The 22,661-nt window shown below is 45.2% G+C and overlaps 1 protein-coding gene across 3 annotated transcripts in view; it reads right to left on the reverse strand.

Moving 5' to 3' along the window:
• golm2 (golgi membrane protein 2) overlaps positions 1 to 21,318 on the reverse strand; it is a 101,503-nt gene extending 80,185 nt beyond the window's left edge. For 2 of the 3 annotated variants that reach the window (XM_070858573.1, XM_070858571.1), the window contains exon 1: positions 20,798 to 21,318. In XM_070858573.1, the coding sequence (XP_070714674.1) occupies positions 20,798 to 20,950 (153 nt within the window). In that variant the 5' untranslated portion in view covers positions 20,951 to 21,318. The remainder of the gene's footprint in view (positions 1 to 20,797) is intronic. The other variant, XM_070858572.1, reaches the window with a different exon arrangement.
• Between the last annotated feature and the right edge of the window lie 1,343 nt (positions 21,319 to 22,661).

A 22,661-nucleotide genomic window follows, 5' to 3' on the forward strand; every position in this document is an offset into this window, starting at 1 on the left:
TTGCCCAAAAGGTAAGCCTTTCAGGCCACCTGCAGCCCAATCTGCATGTGCATAAACAAGGAAAGATCAAAAGTGGCTGAGTACACTCAGTTAGTACAATTATCTTCAGCTTAGACACTTCTGGATTGGCACCAAGTCTAGTCCAAAGTGCCACATGTTACTCTATGCCCCACCTGTAACTATGCAAGAAGAGCAGGTCTGTATGTGAAAGATGATCCAATATGAGGAGTTTCCATGGAGGGCAAAATTAATTATTGAATTGAAGTTACCCAGGTGAAGCCATATATACTTTTAGTATAAAGTATTGTTCCCCGGGTTTTCCTGTTCCTTAGCATGAATGCCGTCACAAGTCAATGAATGGAGACTTCAGCGGTCTATTCTGCACAACCCACACAATCACAAAATGAAACAATACTGCTCGGGAAAGCAAACGTGAAAGTCGGCGCTCATTGCCAGTGCTATCACACAGGTTCAAAGTATGACTCTGCCATGCACCAATCTTCTCAGTCAGAAACACAGGCTATGTCCACCTCTGCTCATCTCCTGCTGGTGAAATCCTGATATAGGCCTTGGTCATCCAAAATGGGCCCAAACACAAACACAACTCACGTGTTTGCAGTCTGAGAAACTTCCTTTCCCCTTTGCTTTCTGACCTTGAAACTTCTGTACCCACATGGCCACATTCCCTTTAATCCCATGTGCCAGATAGTTTTGTACATGGTACCATAAATGCTTTTTGAAAATTTGTATAAACCATACCCACTGCATTTCCTTTAACAATTGTTTCTAGGAATTCGATAAAAGTGGTCAAATATTATCAGCAGAAAGAACTTGTGAATGTTTTGTTTAAATTCAAATTTCCTTGTTCCATAATTTGAGATTCCAAAAACTATTCCTAACATCTTACTGAGTTACAGTTACAGCATTTCCACAACAGATTGATGAGTTTCTAACATCAGATTATGTTTCTATTTAGTGTAACGCTACATTGAACAGCAGTGAAGGAATAATTATTTAACATAATAAAACAGCATTTAAAAAAACATGCAAGACCTCAGACTTTTCAGTATCTCAGCACAGGTGTATTTTTTTTTTTGAATTACTGTACAACAGAATCTCGATTATCTGCACTACAATTATTCACAAGAATTTCAGTGGGTCTGCAGGCTCAGTTTTGTATAAATTCACTAAAATTTAATCGATTTTTCAGCAGGCATCAATTGTTGAGCAAGCACGAAACATCACCGTTATCTGGATGTTCAATAACTGAAAGAAACTCCTATCTATGCAGTTCTGATATTTAGTTCTGTCAGTGGGCCAGCAAGGGCTCTGGGTCCAGGGGCCCAGCTTAAAATAAAAAGCTGGGGTGCTCCTTTTCTTTCACCCCCCCCCCCCCCACCCCCAACAAAAGAATATCTTAATTTTAAAAATGAAAAATATGGGCCTTATCTGCACATTCTGGGAACTTGTTAGGTAATCTAAATAAGACCAAGGACAGAAAAATTAGCCAAGGTTACAGATGATCATGTCGTTAAGATAGGGCTCGGCCATCCTGGCACGAAAGGAAAACTGCAAGAATAATTGTGCTGACCCATAAAATAACATGCTGCTTATTCTGTATCGGCCGTCTCACCGATATTGATGGTAAAAAAAATTAAACTCGCCCATCAAAAAGAGCATTATATAATATTTGAAAATATTGATGCCAATATAATATGGAGGATAATCACAGCTAAAATTTAAATAAAATTATAGGGGACGGAAAAGGTGTGTTTTAAAAGGCATGTTATTTCTCATTTTTGTCTCACTTCACTCTTTATGATCACTCTACGCGACACAGCCAAGAGAATGAGCTAAAGCCTACGCACGCACATTCTCAGCACTGCTCCAGAGCTGCCTGCTAGCTGGCACAAGAACAGCATTTGGATTTTCTGGAGACTGTTCGATCATTTACAACATTGGCAAAAATGCTGAATATTGTTAACATAGTACAGAATGCCACTTGGCAGCATTAATTAGCTAGACTTTGTCCAGCTTGACAGAATCTCAAAATGTCATTGAATTTAAGGCACAGAAGGAGGCCGTTCAGTCTAGTGTGTCTGGGCTGGATAATTGAAAGAATATTTTGTGACCACTGGACATCTCAGTGATTTACAACCAATGAAGTACTTTCTGGAGTGTAGTCACTGTTGCAATGTGGGAGCAGCCAATTTGCGCACAGCAAGCTCCCACAAACAGCAATGTAATAATGACCAAATAATCTTTTTTTGGTTATGTTGATTGAGGGATAAATATTGGCCAAGATACCAGGGATAACTCCCCTTTTCTTCGAAATAGTGCCATGGGGTCATTGATGTTCACCCGAGAGAGCAGACGGGACCTCAGTTTAACATCTCATCCAAAAGACGGCACCTCCGACAGTGCAGCACTCCCTCAGCACTGCACTGGGAGTGTCAGCCTAGATTTATGCGCTCATGTCCCTGGAGTGGGACTTGAACCCACAACCTTCTGACTCAGAGGCGAGTGTGCTACCCACTGAGCCCCAACTGACACTTGCAGCAGGAATCTAAAACAATCCCATCTCTTCCTCCCTACATCCCTTTCCTCAGCTTTGTATCTTCATCTTCTTCAAAAGGTATTTCAAACTATAATCTAATCATAGTTCAGAAACAGCCATAAACCACTCAGGCTTTTTCTTGCAATTTGCAAGATCATTTTATGATGATTACTCCATCACAATCTTTGAAATAGTGCCATGGGATCTTTGATGTCCACCGGAGAGAGCAGACGGGACCTCAGTTTAACGCCTCATCCAAAAGATGGCACCTCACACAATGCAGCACTTCCACATGAATCCACTAATTTTCTATATAATCTGTTTGAAATTCACCTTCTCCCCAGCTCAAAAAGGAACTAAAAAAAACTCTCCAAATCACCATCTAGAGATTAAAAATGTATTAAATGTGAAAAGCACATCTGTATTATACTGACGTACAATTTAATTTAATTTCCATTTTCTACACTCATATTGAACTACAAAAAAGTGTAGAATTTCACAGAAGGAAAAAACCCTTTTGGTTTTCTCCCTAATTCAGATCTGTTTTAAACAGAGATGTGAAAAGTCCAATATTTGAACACACCATCTAAAATCCACACGAAGTTGTGTTTAATGCACAGCGGCAGTGACTCGCGGGCATATAGTTTAATATTACAGAGCAGCACAACACCAATAGGTTGCTAGCAAATCATAATGCCAAATCAAACCTGCAAGATTGCCACTACCGACACACAGGAATTTTCTCTTTAAAATAGAGCTTTATCTTTATCCAACTCACTGAGCCGCTAAACATCCTTCCCCCATCAGCATTTCCTATATTCACTCTGCAGCTGCCTTAATATTCAATTTCCTCTGTATCTCCACTTCTAATTTTTTTTTTTAAACTTTTCTGCCATCATGAATTGTTAAAACAGTGACCTCATTCCAAAAATACTTAATTGGCTGTAAAGCGCTTCGACATGTTCGGTTGTGAATGGCGCGATAGAAAAAAAAAAGTGCAATTCTTTCTTTCAAACTACGGAGCACCATTCTACGCTACTGATGCCATGGCCACCCCACTGCATTAACTCAGCCATCCACCACTGTGAATCAATTTACTCCTCAGAAACATCCAAAATTATTAAAGGGAAACTATACTTTATCTGCTTCAGAAATGTCAAACCACAAGAAACTCCTAATGCTAGAAACACAGACATGGCATAATACAAATGTGACTTAGCTGCTTTTCTATTACACAGTTGGAACTTATTGCATCATGTGTAATTTTTATTTAGCAACTACAAAATTGTTTGTTTGCACACCATCGTGTAGAGGACGTAGTTTTAGACTGGCAGTTTATCATGTAACACACATTATGGGCCCAAGTTTCCACATGATTTGCACCTGATTTTTTAGGAGCAACTGGTGGAGAACGGACTATCTTAGAAATCGCAATTCTCCACATTTTTTTTTCTGCAGTTCTAGTCAGGTAGAACAGTTCTACTTTGGAACAGAATTTTTTCTTCAAAGGGGGCATGTCCAGCCACTGACACCTGATTTCAAAGTTTCCACAGTGAAAACGTACTCCAAACTAAGTTAGAATGGAGCAAGTGAAGATTTTTGTAGAACTGAAAAGATCTGTTCTACACATTAAAAAAATCAGGCGCAGGTTACAAATTAGGCGTCCAGAACGAGGTTGGGGGGGGGGGGGGGGGGGGGAAGGGAACTCATTAAATTCTACAATAAATCCTTATTTATACTTCTACAAATAAATCCAACCTGAATAAACATTTATAAGCAAAGAAAAGATTAAATAAACCATCTTCCTAGGCGCCCGTTCTTCCCGCCGGGGGGGGGGGGGGGGGGGGGGGGTTGGGAGAGGAGACAGTGAGAAGGCTGCAAGTGCTGATGTGCTGATGGCAATGTGCTTTTATTTTTTAAAAAATTTTCAAAAATTAAACAGCTACAAAGAACTACAAAAATGGCCGAGTGCCAATGTTTTTTCACACTGAGCATGCGCGAACGCTCCAACGTGCAAGCGCAGTGTTGCCGGCAGGAAAAAAACTAATTTAAATAGTACCCACCCCCTCCCACTTACAAAATCGGCACGAGTGTAGGCTCCGCCCCCCTGGGCGCCACGCCAGGCAGACAAGGAGCTGCAGAACGCTCCAGAATCGCGATTTTTTTTTAGGCGCGAAAAACGGGCGCCCAGCTTGGAGGGGCGCCCGTTTTTTATCGTGTGGAAACTTGGGCCCATTGTTGGACCCAAAATTCGCCACCATTTAGCTCTAAATTTTGGAGCTAACTTAATTTTGCAAGTTTCGCCAAGGGTATAACACCATCCTTAACAGGTAATGGACGATTTTTTTGAGTTAAGATTTTGATGATGGCACTCGGGATCAAACCCACCCATAATGCCATTTTTGAGAGTTTTGCCAATAAGGATTTTTTCCAAAAAATCGCTTTGTAAAACCTTACCGTACCGAGTCGGAGACAGATAGAAAGCGACATTATGGACGCCATCTTGTTCATTGGAGCGGAGTTATAGGTTTTGGAGGGAGGGAACAAGACTTGTATTATATCCAAACTAATTTAAAATGTTTGTTTGTGTGGAGGGAAGAGAGAAACTTTATCTATTGTAGTAAACTGTGAGTTCAAGTTCCACCACTGAACCACTGCTCACCGGGCTCGAGGCACACAGGGTCGGAGTGCCAGCCGGCAGGATCGCTCCCTCAGCCAGACACAGGAGCTCGGTGCTGCAGCGGGGGTTGCTTTCGGCCAGGGAGAAGGGCAGCAGCGCAGGTTCCTTTCGGCCAGAGATAGGGGCAGCAACGGGGGTTCCTTTCAGTCGGGGATAGGGGCAGAAAATGCTGGAAATCTTAGTGGGTTGGCAGGGAAAAATCAGCAGTTTAGCTACAGAGTAAAGCTGTACAATTTCATGTTACCCTGGAAACCTAAATGCTTGGACATGTGCAGAATGGGGCCTCAGTTTTTCTACGCTATCACTTACCCCCACCCACAAAAACGAAGGTCTTTCTGCGCGGCGCCAAATTCAAAAGAGAAAAATGGCAAAATTTCGGATTTTTTTTTACGCTACTTTGGCTTAAAAAAAAATGGCCTTTAATCTTAAATTGCGCCAAAAAAGGCAATGTGGAATTTTGGGCCCAATTTACGCCGCCATAAGCCTTCAGAAAGGCCCTGCAAGTTCCAGCTTTTTGCATGCAGCAAAACCAGGAACTTGCGATCCTGTCAAAGTTTGCCTCTGGATCAGCTCCTATGGATTGGAGGGTAGCTAAGGTAACCCCACTTTTTAAAAAAAGGAGGGAGAGAGAAAACAGGGAATTATAGACCGGTTAGCCTGACAACGTTGGAATCAATTATTAAAGATGATATGTGAAGAGAAAAAGATTAGTGAAGACAAACGTAGGTCCCTTGCAGTAGGATGAAGGTGAATTTATAATGGTGAACAAAGAAATGGCAGACCAATTGAACAAATACTTTGGTTCTGTCTTCACGAAGGAAAACACAAATAACCTTCCGGAAGTACTCGAGGACCGAGGGTCTAGTTAGAAGGTGGAACTGAAGGATATCCTTATTAGGTGGGAAATTGATGGGATTGAAGGCCGATAAATCCCCGGGGCCTGATAGTCTGCATCCCAGAGTACTTAAGGAATTGGCCCTAGAAATAGTGAATGCATTGGTGATCATTTTCCAACAGTCTATCGACTCGGGATCAGTTTCTATGGACTGGCGAGTAGCTAATGTAACGCCACTTTTTAAAAAAGGGAGGGAGAGAAAGCGGGCAATTATAGACCAGTTAGCCTGACATCAGTGGTAGGGAAAATGTTGGAAGCAATTATTAAGGATGAAATAGCAGCGCATTTGGAAAGCAGTGACAGGATCAGTCCAAGTCAACATAGATTTATGAAAGGGAAATCATGCTTGACAAATTTTCTGGAATTTTTTTAAGGATGTAACTAGTAGAGTGGACAAGGGAGAACCAGTGGATGTGGTATATTTGGACTTTCAAAAGGCTTTTGACAAGGTCCCACACAAGAGATTGGTGTGCAAAATCAAAGCACATGGCATTGGGGGTAATATACTGATGTGGATAGAGAACTGGTTGGCAGACAGGAAGCAGAGAGTCAGGATAAACGAGTCCTTTTCAGAATGGCAGGCAGTGACTAGTGGAGTGCCACAGGGCTCAGTGCTGGGACTCCAGCTCTTTACAATATACATCAATGATTTGGATGAAGGAATGGATTGTAATATCTCCAAGTTTGCAGATGACACTAAGCTGTGAGGGGGACGCTAAGAGGCTGCAGGGTGACTTAGACAGGTTAGGTGAATGGGCAAATACATGGCAGGTGCAGTATAATGTGGATAAATGTGAGGTTATCCACTTTGGGGGCAAAAACACAAAGACAGATTATCTGAATGGTGGCAGATTAGGAAAAGGGAAGGTGCAACGAGACCTGGGTGTCATGATTCATCAGTCATTGAAAGTTGGCATATAGGTGCAGCAGGCAGTAAAGGCAGCAAATGGTATGTTGGCCCTCATAGCTAGGGGATTTGAGTATAGGAGCAGGGAGGTCTTACTGCAGTTCTACAGGGCCTTGGTGAGGCCTCACCTGGAATATTGTTTTCAATTTTGGTCTCCTAATCTGAGGAAGGATGTTCTTGCTATTGAGGGAGTGCAGCGAAGGTTCCCCAGACTGATTTCCGCGATGGCCGGACTGACATATAAGGAGAGATTGGATCAACTGGGCCTTTATACATTGGAGTTTAGAAGGATGAGAGGGGATCTCATAGAAACATACAAGATTCTGACGGGACGGGACAGGTTAGATGCGCGTAGATTGTTCCTGATGTTGGGGAAGTCCAGAATCAGGGGACACAATCTTAGGATAAGGGGTAGGCCATTTAGGACTGAGATGAGGAGAAACTTCTTCACTCAGGAGAGTTGTTAACCTGTGGAATTCCCTGCCGCAGAGAGTTGTTGATGCCAGTTCATTGGATATATTCAAGAGGAGTTAGATATGCCCTTACGGCTAAAGGGATCAAGGGGTATGGAGAGAAAGCAGCTATGAGGGAATGATCAGCCATGATCTTATTGAATGGTGGTGTAGGCTCGAAGGGCCGAATGGCCTACTCCTGCACCTATTTTCTATGTTTTTGATGTCTATGTTTTCTATGAAATAGCAGCGCATTTGGAAAGCAATGACAGGATCGGTCCAAGTCAGCATAGATTTATGAAAAGAAAATCATGCTTGACAAATCTTTCAGAATTTTTTGAGGATGTAACTAGCAGAGTGGACAGGGAGAATTAGTGGATGTGGTGTATTTGGACTTTCAAAAGGCTTTTGACAAGATCCCACACAAGAGGTTAGTGTGCAAAATTAAAGAACATGGTATTGGGGGTAATGTACTGACATAGATAGAGAACTGGTTGGCAGACAGGAAGCAAAGAGTAGGAATAAACAGGTCCTTTTCAGAATGACAGGCAGTGACTAGTGGGGTATCACAAGGTTCAGTGCTGGGACCCCAGCTATTTACAATATACATTAATGATTTCGACAAAGGAATTGAATGTAATATCTCCAAGTTTGCAGATGACACTAAGCTGGGTGGCAGTGTGAGCTGTGAGGAGGATGCCAAGAGGTTTCAGGGTGCCTTGGACAGGTTAGGTTAGGAGAGTGGGCAAATGCATGGTAAATACAGTATAATGTGGATAAATGTGAGGTTATCCACTTTGGTGGCAAAAACAGGGAGGCAGAATATTGTCTGAATGGTGACAGATTTGGAAAAGGGGAGGTGCAACGAGACCTGGGTGTCATGGTACATCATTCATTGCAAGTTGGCATGCAGGTACAGCAGGCGGTGAAGTAGGCAAATGACATGTTGACCTTCATAGCGAGAGGATGTGAGTATAGGGGCAGGGAGCTCTTGCTGCAGTTGTACAGGGCCTTGGTGATGCCACATCTTGAATAATTGTGTACAGTTTTGGTCTCCTAATCTGAGGAAGGACAGCGAAGGTTCACCAGACTGATTCCCAGGATGGCAGGACTGACATATGAAGAAAGACTGGATCAATTAGGCTTATATTCACTGGAGTTTAAAAGGATGAGAGGATCTCAGAAACATATAAAATTCTGACGGGATTGGACAGGTTAGATGCAGGAAGAATGTTCCCGATGTTGGGGAAGTCCAGAACCAGGGGTCACAGTCTAAGGATAAGGGGTAAGCCATTTAGGACCGAGATGGGGAAAAACTTCTTCACTCAGAATTGTGAACCTGTGGAATTCTCTACCACAGAAAGTTGTTGAGGCCAGTTCGTTAGATATATTCAAAATGGAGTTAGATGTATCCCTTACGGCTAAAGGGATCAAGGGGTATGGAGAGAAAGCAGGAATGGGGTACTGAAGTTGCATGATCAGCCATGATCATATTGAATGGTGGTGCAGGATCTAAGGGCCGAATGGCTTACTGCTGCACCTACTTTCTATGGGCCCAAGTTTCCACATGATTTGCTCCTGATTTTTAGGAGCAACTGGTAGAGAACGGACTATCTTAGAAATCGCAATTCTCCACATTTTTTTCCGGCAGTTCTAGTCAGTTAGAACAGTTTCACTTTGGAACAGAATTTTTTCTTCAAAAGGGGGCGTGTCCGGCCACTGACACCTGATTTCAAAGTTTCCAGTGAAAACGTACTCCAAACTAACTTAGAATGGAGCAAGTGAAGATTTTTGTAGAACTGAAAAAACCTTGTCTACACATTAAAAAATCAGGCGCAGGTTACAATTAGGCATCCAGAACAAGGTGGGGGGGGGGGGGGGGGGGGAGGGAAGTCATTAAATTCTATAATAAATCCTTATTTATACTTATACAAATAAATCCAACTTGAATAAAAATTTATAAGCAAAGAAAAGATTAAATAAACCATCTTCCTACCTGTGTGAAAGTGCCTCAGCCAGGGAGAATGCTGCAGGAAGCCTCACAAGTTGAGGGAGCCGTTCGCTCCCGCAGGGGGGGGGGGGGGGGGGGGGGAGGGGGGGGGAGGGGGGAGGAAACCGTTCCCGACGGCGGGCTGGGGGGGGGGAACACGGCTGCCTCAACTTTGAGGCTTCCTGCAGCCTTCTCACTGCTGCAAGAAGCCTCAGTGCTGATGGCAATGTGCTTTTATTAAAAAATGTTCAAAAATTAAACAGCTACAAAGAACTACAAAAATGGGCGAGTGCCAATTTTTCCTTCACACTGCGCGTGCGCGAACGCTCCAACGCACACGCGCAGGGTTGCCGGCAGGAAAAAAAACTAATTTAAATGGTACCCGCCCCCTCCCACTTACAAAATCGGCACGAGTGGTAGGCTCCACCCCCCTGGGCGCCACGCCAAGCAGACATGGAGCTGCAGGACGCTCCAGAATCGCGCGTTTTTTTTTTCCGGCGCGAAAAACGGGCGCCCAGCTCGGAGGGGCTCCCGTTTTTTTATCGTGTGGAAACTTGGGCCCCAAGTTTCTATGACACATCTACCACACCGACTAAAAAAATCACATTCACTGGCAGAGTTGGGCTGTACTACTGCCCAGCAAATGCCCAAAAAACCCTTCTGCCTGGTAAAAGCAGGCATTGGGACTGCTGTCACCAGCGGAAGGGTTAATATAAATTTTATTAAAAAATTTAATTTAAAAAATCATGCACAAACATTTAAAATTAGTTTATGCAAATTTTGGCCTGGATTAAAGTATTTAATATTATTTTTCAAAAACTATACTTTTTTTTACTGCTTTATTGAAGGGACTTTGAATTCAATTTGAAAATGGGAAGATTTATTTTTACACCAGTCATATAAATTATTTAATTATTTGAGGATTCCTAATATGCTTATGGGGTTTCCATTCGTAAAATGGAATATAAATTAGCATATTAGGAATCCTCCTTTCTGATTGGAGGATCTGAGACACAACCGAACTGCCTGTGTCCCAGAGATCGGTGGGGCTTTACACAGGCGCACGCCTGCAGGCCCAGGACCCGAAGTCTCCGAAGCCCGGATGTAGGTGTAGATTTTTAAAAATATATTAGTCGGGTCCAGAGGGACGCCTCCAATCGCAAATTCCGGGCTCATTATGGCAGCTGAAATTTTTTTTAAACTTGAAAGCCCCAAACTAAATACAAGGGATTAGAACACAAGAATTAGAAGCAGGAGTAGGCCATACAGCCCCTTGAGCCTGCTCTGCCATTCAATGGCTGATCTTCTACCTCAACTCCACTTTCCTGCACTATCCCCATATCCCTTGATTCTACACATTAAGCAGGCTAGAAGGGCCGAATGGCCTACTCCTGCACCTATTTTCTATGTTTCTATACCGGTCTAAACTTGTTAGTTAGTTAGTTTTTTTTCCTAGACCTCGCTTGAAGATGCCATGTTGCTCATCTTGTCTGTACCAAATTTACATGATAACAATTTCAGTAATGTAGCCAGTAACTCGACTCCCAACAGAATTAACATTACACACAATTTTTCCTTTTTTCTCATCAAGTACGTTAATGCTGGGGAATGTAACACTTCCCACTTTAGGCACCCAGTGTCAGCATCAAGCACTCCCAGGTCACATGGACTGGATCTGAATCCAAGTGTCAGAGGTGAAAGGCCTGTGTCAATCCCAAGGCCTTTTGAACTGTTGGACCTAGTTTTGAATATAAGGCAGACTGACGGGATGAAAATCTCCACTATCTGTTTGCCTGTAGAGTTCTACACAGAATGCGCTTGAAGAGTCTCATCCAGTATCCAGTGGGCACAGCCCAACACAACACAGCCCAAAATTTGGCACTAAATTGCCAATCTCACTTAGATAGGCCACATGATGGTCAATGTAGGAAGTAAAAAAAAATACCTCCAGGGTGCTTTGAGGGGCAATTCTCTGACATTGGGAAACATTGCTGTGGCAGAGGGAGCTTTGCTCTGTACCCAACCATGACTTGGGAACGCTAACTGGGTTCCTGAAAAGGAAATTATTCTATTTCCCTGCACTAACATTCCTCATCTGGATGGGTATAAAATTCAAGATAACAATAACAATGTACACAGAAAGAACAAAACATTTAGCAGTGCAAAAGCATTCCACAAATAGTTTTAGGAACTGTACAACAAAAATAAAAATCTGCATCATCACTAAAGAGATCTTTGGTTCAACATGGGAAGTAAAATTGTAGCCACGAAATGCAGTATCAATTTTTCCTCCTTGTTTTTGAAGGTTTCAGGTCTGAAACAGATGTTGCCCTGTGACAGATTATGTGAGGTCTTGTATGAAGATCATTTGATCATTCATGAAAGTTGTAACTTCAGATTCAGAGTGAGCAGAAAGCATGGAGGTACAAAAGCTGTCAAAAACGCAGACAACCAGAACATGTGATTTTAAAACAGCAGAGAACTACGGTTTGACAATTCTTCATTGTACAGATCAACATTTCTTCCAGACAACACGATCAAGTCGCAAAACATTCAAGTGAGGAAAAACTTGACTCGATAGATTTAGGCAAAGGGTTTTCAACAACAGAAGCGGGAAAGATACCCCTTGGAGATCAAAATCATTGGGAATCCTGAAGGAAGAGTTCTAGTTTGTATCTATACTTTATCCCTTGTAAAGAGCTGAATCTGACAGTAAAGAAACTTTTCAATCGTAAAGTCAGCGTCTGCTTTGAAAGTGCAGGCTGTGACAGTGAAGGAAGGTGGAAGATGGGGAGGGTGGAGGAAGCAAGTAGCTGGGCCAGAGGTTAACAAGCGCAAGTTGATCACCAGAATGGTTTGCTTCTGTAATACAGGTCATTGATAGGAGTTGCACTCCCCAATAAAAGGTTAATTATTAATTAATTCCTGACCAGAAATATTGGGGTGGGGAGGGAGAAGCAAAAGTTGTAATGGCTTTTAAAAAGCGAAGGGGATAAATATTTGACAAAGAAGCATTTTAAAGGCTACAGGGAAAGAACAGAGGAATGGATTAGGTGGCGAACTCTTTCAACGAGCCAGCATAGGCACCTTCTGTGCTGTAAAATTCTACTCCAATAAGTTACAAATTAAAATAAACACAACCACTTGGACTTAATCCACAGAATTTGCATCTTATGTGGATATCCCTGCCATGACCTCATTGTACAGACACTCAACATTTGTATTTCGCAGCTATATGGTTATGCTGTGCCTTTTTTGTAAAAGGCAATTAAATGCAAAAATATGAAGAGTTTGTGAAAGAATTGTATTTGAAACAACATGAAGGAAATTCTCTTTTCTAAAGTGGCACATTATGGCAGGAGGTATAAGGAGACTACATACTCCTTGGAAAATGAGTGTCTAAATGGGGTAGAGGAACAAATGAATCTAGGGGTACACATTCACAAATCATTAAACATAGCAGCGCAAGTTAACAAGGTCATGAAAATGCAAACAAAGCAATGGGGTTCATTTTTTGAGGAACAGAATTAAAAAACAGGGATGTTAAACTTGTATTGAACCATGATTAGACCACAGAGTATTGTGTATAGTTCTGGTCTCCATATTACAAAAAGGATACAGAGGCAGAGGGAAAGATGCAAAAAGGATTTATAAGGGTTGGTACCAGAAGTGATGATTGTTATAACATTCAGGAAAGACTGGGGCTCTTTTCTCTAGAAAAGAGAACACTGAGGGGTGACCTGATAGAGGTCTTCAAAATTATAAAGGAATTTAATAGGGTAGACAGAGAATATGCTCCTACTTGTGGAGAGTCCGAAACTAGGGGCCATAAATATGTTAGTCGCTAATAAATCCAGTAAAGAATTCAGGAGAAACTTCTTTACTCAGAGTGGTTAGAATTTGGTCCCTAATCGGCCCCACCCTTCCACTATTTATATCCCTATAGAATACCTTTTATGCTGGTTGCCATTCTATTCTCATTCCTTGCCTTTGCCCCTCTTATTTTGTTTTTCACTTTCTTGATGTATTTGCAGCCTCACATCTGTCATACATACTCTTTTCTGCTTCATCATATTCTCTGTTTCATCATCCAGGAAGCTCTGACTTTAGTTGCCCTAACTTTCCCCCTCGTGAGAATATACATCGACTGTACCCGAACTATTTCCTCTTTAAATGCAGCCCATTGTTCCATTACAGTTTTGCCTGCCAATCTTTGATTCTAGTTTACCCGGACCAATCCGTTCTTATCCTACTGAAATTGGCCTTCCCCCAGTTAAACATTTTTACACTATTACAATCCCAGTCTATATTATGATAGTTAAAGTCCCCCATTATTACTACTCTACTTCTTTGCAAATTTGCTCCTCCATATGTAATGCACTTGAGGAAGGCTAATAAGGAAAGGGTATACACATTAAACAGTAGGCCACTTAATAGTGTAGATGAACAAAGGGACCTTGGAGTGCTTGTCCACAGAAAGTAGCAGGCCAGGTGGATAAGGTGGTTAAGAAGGCATACAGAATGCTTGCCTTTATTGGCCGAGGCATAGAATACAAGAGCAGGGAGGTTATGCTTAAATTGTATAACACTCTGGTTAGGCCACAGCTGGAGTATTGTGTGCAGTTCTGGTCACCATATTATAGGAAAGACATTATTGCACTAGAGAGGGTGCAGAGGAGATTTACTAGGATGCTGCCTAGAATGGAGAATCCTAGCTATGAGGGCAGATTGGATAGAAACATAGAAAATAGGTGCAGGAGTAGGCCATTCAGCTCTTTGAGCCTGCACCACCATTCAATATGATCATGGCTGATCATGCATTTCAGTACCCCATTCCTGCTTTCTCTCCATACCCCTTGATCCCTTTAGACGTGAGGGCCACATCTAACTCCCTTTTGAATGTATCCAACGAACTGAACTGGCCTCAACAACTTTCTGTGGTAGTTGCCCACAACTCTGAGTGAAGAAGTTTCTCCTCATCTCGGTCCTAAATGTCTTACCCCTTATCCTTAGATTGTGACCCCTGGTTCTGGACTTCCCCAACATCGGGAAAATTCTTCCTGCATCTAACCTGTCCAATCCCGTCAGAATTTTATATGTTTCTAGGAGATCCCCTCTCATTCTTCTAAATTCCATTGAATACAAGCCGAGTCGATCCAGTCTTTCTTCATATGTCAGTCCTGTCATCCCAGGAATCAGTCTGGTGAACCTTCGTGCATTCCCTCAATAGCAAGAATGTCCTTCCTCAGATTAGGAAACCAAAACTGTACACAATATTCAAGGTGTGGCCTTACCAAGGCCCTGTACAACTGTAGTAAGACCTCCCTGCTCCTATACTCGAATCCTCTTGCTAAAGGCCAACATGCCATTTGCCTTCTTCACCGCCTGCTGCACCTATATGCCAACCTTCAATGACTGATGTACCATGACACCCAGATCTTGTTGCACCTCCTCCTTTACCAATCTGTCACCATTCAAATAATCAGCCCTCCTGTTTTTAACCACCAAAGTGGATAACCTCACATTTATCCACATTATACCGCATCTGCCATGTATTTGCCCACTCATCTAACCTGTCCAAGTCACCCTGCAGCCTCTTAGCATCCTCCTCACAGCTCACAATGCCATCCAGCTTGGTGTCATCTGCAAACCTGGAGATATTACATTCAATTCCTTCGTCTAAATCATTAAATGTATATTGGAAATAGCTGGGAGTCCCAGCACTGAGCCTTGCGGTACCCCACTAGTCACTGCCTGCCATTCTGAAAAGGATCTGTTTATTCCCACTCTCTGCTTCCTGTCTGCCAACTAGTTCTCTATCCACATCAGTACATTACACCCAATACCATGTGCTTTAATTTTGTACACTAATCTCTTATGTGGGACCTTGTCAAAAGCCTTTTGAAAGTCCAAATACACCACACCCACTAGCTCCCCCTTGTCCACTCTACTAGTTACATCCTCAAAAAATTCTAGATGACTTGTCAAGCATGATTCCCCTTTCATAAATCCATGCTGACTTGGACCGATCCTGTTACTGCTTTCCAAATGCGCTGCTATTACATCTTTAATAATTGATTCCAACATTTTCCTCATCACCGATGTCAGGCTGACCAGTCTATAATTCCCCGTTTTCTCTCTCCCTCCCTCCCTTTTTAAAAAGTGGGGTTACATTAGCTACCCTCCAATCCATAGGAATTGATCCAGAGTCTATAAAATGTAGGAAAATGACCACCAATGGATAGGCTGCGCTTGTTCTCATTGGAACAGAGAAAGCTGAGAGGAGACCTCATTGAGGTGTATAAAAATTTGAGGGGCCTTGATATAATGGATAGCAAGGGCCTATTTCCCTTGGTGGAGAGGTCAATTACGAGGGGGCATAGTTTTAAGGTGGTTGGTGGAAGGTTCAGAGGGGATTTGAGGGGAGGCTTCTTCAGCAGAGGGTTGTGGGGGTCTGGAACTCACTGCCTGGAAGGGCAGTGGATGCAGAAAACCTCACCACATTTAAAAGGTGGTTGGATGGGCACTTGAAGTGCTGTAACCTGCAGGATTATGGACCTAGAGCTGGTAAGCGGGATTAGACTGGATAACCTCTTGTTGGCCAGCACAGATACGATGGTAAATATTGCAGGGAATTGAATACGGCTAGGGTGATCTCCTGGACTAGTTTTGATCACCTGGATGGGTCAGAGAGGAATTTTCCCAGATGTTTTCCCCCCAATTGGCCTGGGTTTTTTCATTAGTTTTTTTGCCTCTCCCAGGAGATCACATGGCTCCGGTTGGGGTGGAGTGTAGAATGTTTCAGTGTAAGGGGTGTCGCAGTTGTGTGAGGCGGACTGGTTGGGCCGGGTGCTCTTTACCTTTCCGCCATTGTTCATTGGTTTATATGCAACCTTCAGGGCTGCTGACTAGGGTCTTGGTCGGCCGGCGCGGATACGATGGGCCGAAATGGCCTTAATCTGCGCTGTACATTTCTATGTTTATATGATCCAGAGACGAAGCGCTTCCCGGCCTTTATAAACACCGCTATATAACTATGTGCCAATGTGTGAATAAAGATTAGAGTTATGAGCCCACTGATTTTCCTTCTGACCCTGTGAGCGAGCATCAGGTCACTCCTTGGCATCCTTTCCTCTCAGGCAACAGTGGGAACTCCGTATGAGAGAAACATGGTGGACAGCAACTTTGTGCGTTAGAGCCACGAGAATAAACCCGAATGGTCATGTATTATACATAAGCCAGACTTGAACTGCTGCTGCAATATTACACAATGCAGGATTTGAAATGCAATGAGATATTTGCCTTGATTTTATAACCTGTAACTAATGTTGGTACGACAATTACATGACGTAATTGCAATCACCAGCTGTGTTAATTTTACAAAGTTATAAAGTATAAGAACTTTCATTTTGCAGTAGGAGAATATATCCCAACTTGTGGAATCAGGAAGTACATAAACCACTTGGCCTTTGGGCTTGTGAGCTACAGTTCCAGGACAATTGGTGAATTTATTTTCATATCAATCCTTGGCCTACCCCAAAATAGTCTTTTCTTCACTTCTCTAATCCCAATTCTGCTGCAGCAAACACTGGAAGAGATGGACAGGTAACTTTCTCCATTACCATTTGCAATGCACTCAGAACAGATAACAAGCTAGTACAGTAGTGTGGTCTCATGATTGGTCACGTGAATGAAGAACATTCTATTCCTATGGGCATCACCACCTTCTCACACGAAATTGGAAACTCACTATGTAATTACAAGGGCCGACCGTGGAAACTTCCATCAGCCATGCTATAAATTCTATTCAACCAAACATGAACCCTGTCTCTGTCATCATCTTCAGCCCCTGCCTCACGCACCCTGCCTTTACCACCAATTCCATACCCCACCCCAGCCACTCTTGCGCAGAACCAGATCCGTCACAAACTCACCCTTCTATCTGACCCAGAGCAGAGCTTCCAACTCCACACCACAAGGGACTGCCTCCACCTCAGCCCACCTGCAGCCAAAACCATCAACCATATGTCACTCCCAGAATTGACTCATACACTGCTCTCCTGCCTAGCCTCCCATCCTCCGTAAACTTCAGCTCTTCCAAAACTCTGCTGCCCATCTCCTATCCAGGTTACTTGTATTCTCCTCACCTTACTGTCTGCTGGTCCACCCGCCCAATCCCTCAATTTTAAAATTCTCATCCTCGTGCTCAAAACTCTTTATAGCATCATGCCTCTCTAACCAATATTCTCCAGTCCTACTAGAACTCTGTTCTTCCCACTCGTGTCACCTCACCATCGGCAGCCATGCCTTCAGCCGTCTAGGTCCGATGCTCTAGAATTCTGGCCCTAAAAACTCCTCCTCCATCAAGACTTGCATTAAAACCCACCTCTTCAACCAAGGTTTCAGTTAGCCCTCCAAATAGAATTATAGAATGTTTGCAGCACAAAGGAGGCCATTCGGCCCGTCGAGCCCATGCCGACTCTCTGCAAGAGCAGAGGTAGTCCCACTCCCCCGCCCTTTCCCCGTAGCCCTGCAAATCTTTTTCCTTCAGGGACTTATCCAACTCTTTTGAAAGCCGTGGTTGAATCTACCTCCACCACCCTTTCAGGCAGTGAATTCCAGATCATAACCCCTCGCTGCATGAAAAAGTTTTTCCTCATGTTGCCTTTGGTTCTTCTGTCAATCACCTTAAATCTGTGTCCTCTGGTTCGCGACCCTTCCACCAATGGGAACAGTCTATCTACTGTGTCTGGATCCCCTCATGATCTTGAGCATCTTTATCAAATCTCCTCTCAACCTTCTCTGCTCTAAGGGGAACAACCCCAGCTTCTCCAGTCTCTCCACGTAACTGAAGTCCCTCATCCCCAGAAACATTCTTGTAAATCTTTGCTGCACCCTCTCCAAGGCCTTCACATCCTTCCTAAAGTGCGATGCCCAGAATTGGACACAATACTCCAGTTGAGGCCGAACTAGCATTTGATACAGATTTATCACAATCCTTGCTTTTGTACTCTATGCCTCAGTTTATGAAGTCCAAGATCCCGTAAGCTTTTTTAACTGCTTTCTCAACCTGCCCTGCCACCTTTAACAATTTGTGCACATATCCCCCCAGGTCTCCTTGTTCATGCACCCCCGCCGCCCCCCCCCCCCCCCCCTTTAGTTTATATTGCTTCTCCTCATTCTTCCTACCACTTTCCTGCGTTAATTTTCATCTGGCACATGTCCACCCATTCCACCAGCCTGCCTATGTCGTCCTGAAGTCTATCACTATCCTCCTCACTGTTCACTATATTTCCAAAGTTTTGTGTCGTCCTTTTTTGGCTCAGTATCCATTTTTATCCAATTACACCTCTGCGAAGCGACCTTGAGACATTTTCTACATTAAAAAAGGAGCTATATACATGCAAGTTGTTATTTTATCAGCATATGTAACAACCCCTACCTAGACCAACCCACCCACCTGCCCTTCCCTACTGGGATCATTTGTCAGGGTGTTGTACAAACCCAAGAACCCCTACACCAAATCCTTATATAACCAGCCAGATTATGTATCCACATTCTGCTACTCCCAAGATATAGGAGCAATTTATTTACACCACTTATCATGGTGCAAAACAAGGAAGCAACAGGTTTTGGACTTGCCTGGTGGGTCTTAAATGTATTCTCAGTGCTGTAGATTGCTATGTACAGTAATCCTTATACAAGCCTGCTGCACCTTCAATGTACACAACAATTGTTAGGTAGCCATGTTTACTTTGCTAATTAGTGGTTACACCATTCCCAATATTTAACGTGTGTGAAAGGTATGTATTGAGGGCAGGTATCGAGCCTTGCAGGTGTTTGTGTCAGAATTGGGGGGGGGGGGGGAGGGCCAGTTGTGTTTGAGGGGATATTGATACCCTCGAGTCTGTTTGTGGGGGGTATAGAGCCCTCAGGTGAGGAGGAGAACAGCCCCCAGGTGTGTTTATATAAGGGGGTGGGGGGAGGGGGGGTGGGGCGGGTGGCACAGCCCCAGGCGTGTACATATTGGGGGGGGGGGGGGGGGGAACACACACACACAGCCCTAGATGTGTATATATGGGGATGCACAGCTCCAGGTGTGTATATATGAGGGTACACGCACAGCCTCAGGTGTGCATATATGGGGGGGGGGGGGGGGTTACACGCACAGCCCCAGGTGTGCATATATGGGGGGGGGGGGGTACACGCACAGCCCCAAGTGTGCATATATGGGGGGGGGGGGGGTACACGCACAGCCCCAAGTGTGCATATATGGGGGGGGGGTACACACACAGCCCCAGGTGTGTATATATGGGGGCGGGCACAGCCACAGGTGTGTATATGTGGGGGGTACGCACAGCCCCAGGTGTGTGTATATGGGGGACACGACACACAGGCCCGGGTGTGTGTATATGGGGGGAGTACACGCACAGCCCCAGGTGTGTGTATACATGGGGGGAGTACACGCACAGCCCCAGGTGTGCATATACGGGGGGACTACACACACAGTCTCAGGTGTGTGCATATACGGGGGGGACTACACACACAGCCCCAGGTGTGTGCATATACGGGGGGGACTACACACACAGCCCCAGGTGTGTGCATATACGGGGGGGGACTACACACACAGCCCCAGGTGTGTGCATATACGGGGGGGACTACACACACAGCCCTAGGTGTGTGCATATACGGGGGGGGACTACACACAGCCCCAGGTGTGTGCATATACGGGGGGGGACTACACACACAGCCCCAGATGCGTGCATATACGGGGGGGACTACACACACAGAGCCCCAGGTGCGTGCATATACAGGGGGTAGACTACACACACAGCCCCAGGTGTGTGCATATACAGGAGGTACACACACAGCCCCAGGTGTGTGCATATATGGCCGGGGGGGGGGGGGGGGCAATACACAGCCCCAGGTGTGTATATATGGTGAGTACACACACAGCCGCAGGTGTGTATATGGGGGGGGTACACACACAGCCGCAGGTGTGTATATGTGGTGGTACGAACAGCCCCATGTGTGTCTATATGGGGGGGGGGGGGTACGCACAGCCCCATGTGTGTGTATATGGGGGGGGTACACACAGCCCCATGTGTGTATATGTGGCAGGGGAGAAAACAGGACACAGCCCCAGGTGCGTATATATGGGGAGAGGGGGGGGTACACACACAGCCCCAGGTGTGTATATATGGGGGGGGGGGGGGGTACATGCACAGCCCCAGGTGTGTATATATGGGGGAGTACGCACAGCCCCAGGTGTGTATATATATGGAGGAGTACGCACAGCCCCGGGGCCCGGCCTACCTGCACCTGTAGTTCGGACACCTCTAGCTGCAGCCGACCGTTCCGCGTCGCCATCACCCAGTAGTTGAAGCCCAGCACGCCCATCAGCACCAGCAGTCCGACCAGCAGGAAGGACGGCACCCGGCCCCCGCGCCGGCTGTTGCCGAACATCATCGCCGGACAGCGACCAACAGAAACCACCTCACGCACAAATAAAGCCCCGGGGCCCGGGGCCTAGGCCGGGTCACTATGGAAACCGGGCGCTCGGAATTACCTCATCCCCCTGAGGTAAAATTAAATTTAAAAAAGAGCGATTTTAACCGCGGCAGGCCGCTTTCGCCAACAATTCCCTCCAACAATCTCCTCAGCTTCGCGGCCCGACGGCAAAAAAATATATATTTCCCCCCCGCTTCCCGGCCAATTTTTGGTTTTATCGATTGAGACGAGCCCTGAATATAATTATTTGCTTGCGTGTCCCACTCTAAAGAAGCGCCCTCCCAAGTCCGCCGCCGAGCCGCTCCAACCACTGCCCACCGGTCGCTTATATACCCAGGGCGCAGCCTAACCTGCTGGGGGCATTGTGACGTATTGGCTCGTGGCAGCTGGAGTGCCGCCTCGACCAATCGCAGCCCGCACCTCGCCGAGCGGGTGCTTGCCCATTGGCTGGCTGCTCCGTCGCGCGCCGCCCTATTGATGGAAACGGCGAGTGGGCGGGAGCGGACTGCGGCAGCATGTTGGTGCGAGCGCGCACTACAATGGGTGGCTGCTTCAGCATTGTGGTTGGAGCTTGGTCCTGGTGGCTGTGACCCTGGGCCATCTTCATCATGGGCATTCCCTCGGAATCGAGGAAGACTTGCTTCCACTCTTAGCATGAGTTCTTAGGTGGCTATACAGTCCAATAGGACAGTCCCTGTCACAGGTGGCAATAGGACAGTCTCTGTCACAGGTGGGACAGACAGTGGTTGGAGGAAAGGTTCGGTGGGACTGGTTTGCCGCACGCTCCTTCCGCTGCCTGCGCTTGCTTTCTGCACGTTCTCGGCTACGAGACTCGAGGTGCTCAGCACCCTCCCCGATGCACTTCCTCCACTTAGGGCGGACTGGTCTTTGGCCAGGGACTCCCAGGCGTTGGTGGGGATGTCGTACTTTATCAGGGAGGCTTTCAGGCTGTCCTTGTAACATTTTCTCTGCCCACCTTTGGCTCGTTTGCCATGGAGGAGTTCCGAGTAGAGCGCTTCCTTTGAGAGTCTCATGTCTGGCATGCGAACTATGTGGAGCTGATCAAGTGTGGACAGTGCTTCAATGCTGGGGATGTTGGCCTGGACGAGGACGCTAATGTTGGTGCATTTGTCCTCCCAGGGGATTTGTAGGATCTTGCAGAGACATTGTTGATGGTATTTCTCCAGCGACTTGAGGTGTCGACTGTACATGGTCCAGGAGGACGGGTATTACTACGGGCCTGTAGACCATGATGATAGTTTTGAGGGCCTGGGTTTCAGGTGCTCAGCAGCAACCCTCCCACCTCCTGCATCTTATATTTTCAGCCATCACCACATCAACTAGTAAATTCAGTGCAAGACATTTTAAGCATTTTCACTTATATAATAACAGAAAATGCTGGAAATCTCAGCAGGTCAGGCAGCATCTGTGGAGAGAGAAACAGAGTTAACGTTTCAGGTCGATGACCCTTCGTGTTTTTGTGCTTTTGTGTTAAGCACTTTCACATTGTGGCCGGAATTTTTACCTTGGTGTCAGGTCGGGTGCATGCCCTGCGGTGATGCCCTCTATCCTGAGGATGAGGAACAGCAGCAGCAGCAGCACTCCCCGCCCACCCCGTTTGCACGGCTCAATGTCGGCAACTGCCAATTTAAAGTCAAGCATATGTCCC

Source organism: Pristiophorus japonicus, chromosome 17 (assembly GCF_044704955.1).
Source record: "Pristiophorus japonicus isolate sPriJap1 chromosome 17, sPriJap1.hap1, whole genome shotgun sequence".
Lineage (NCBI taxonomy): Eukaryota > Metazoa > Chordata > Chondrichthyes > Pristiophoridae > Pristiophorus > Pristiophorus japonicus.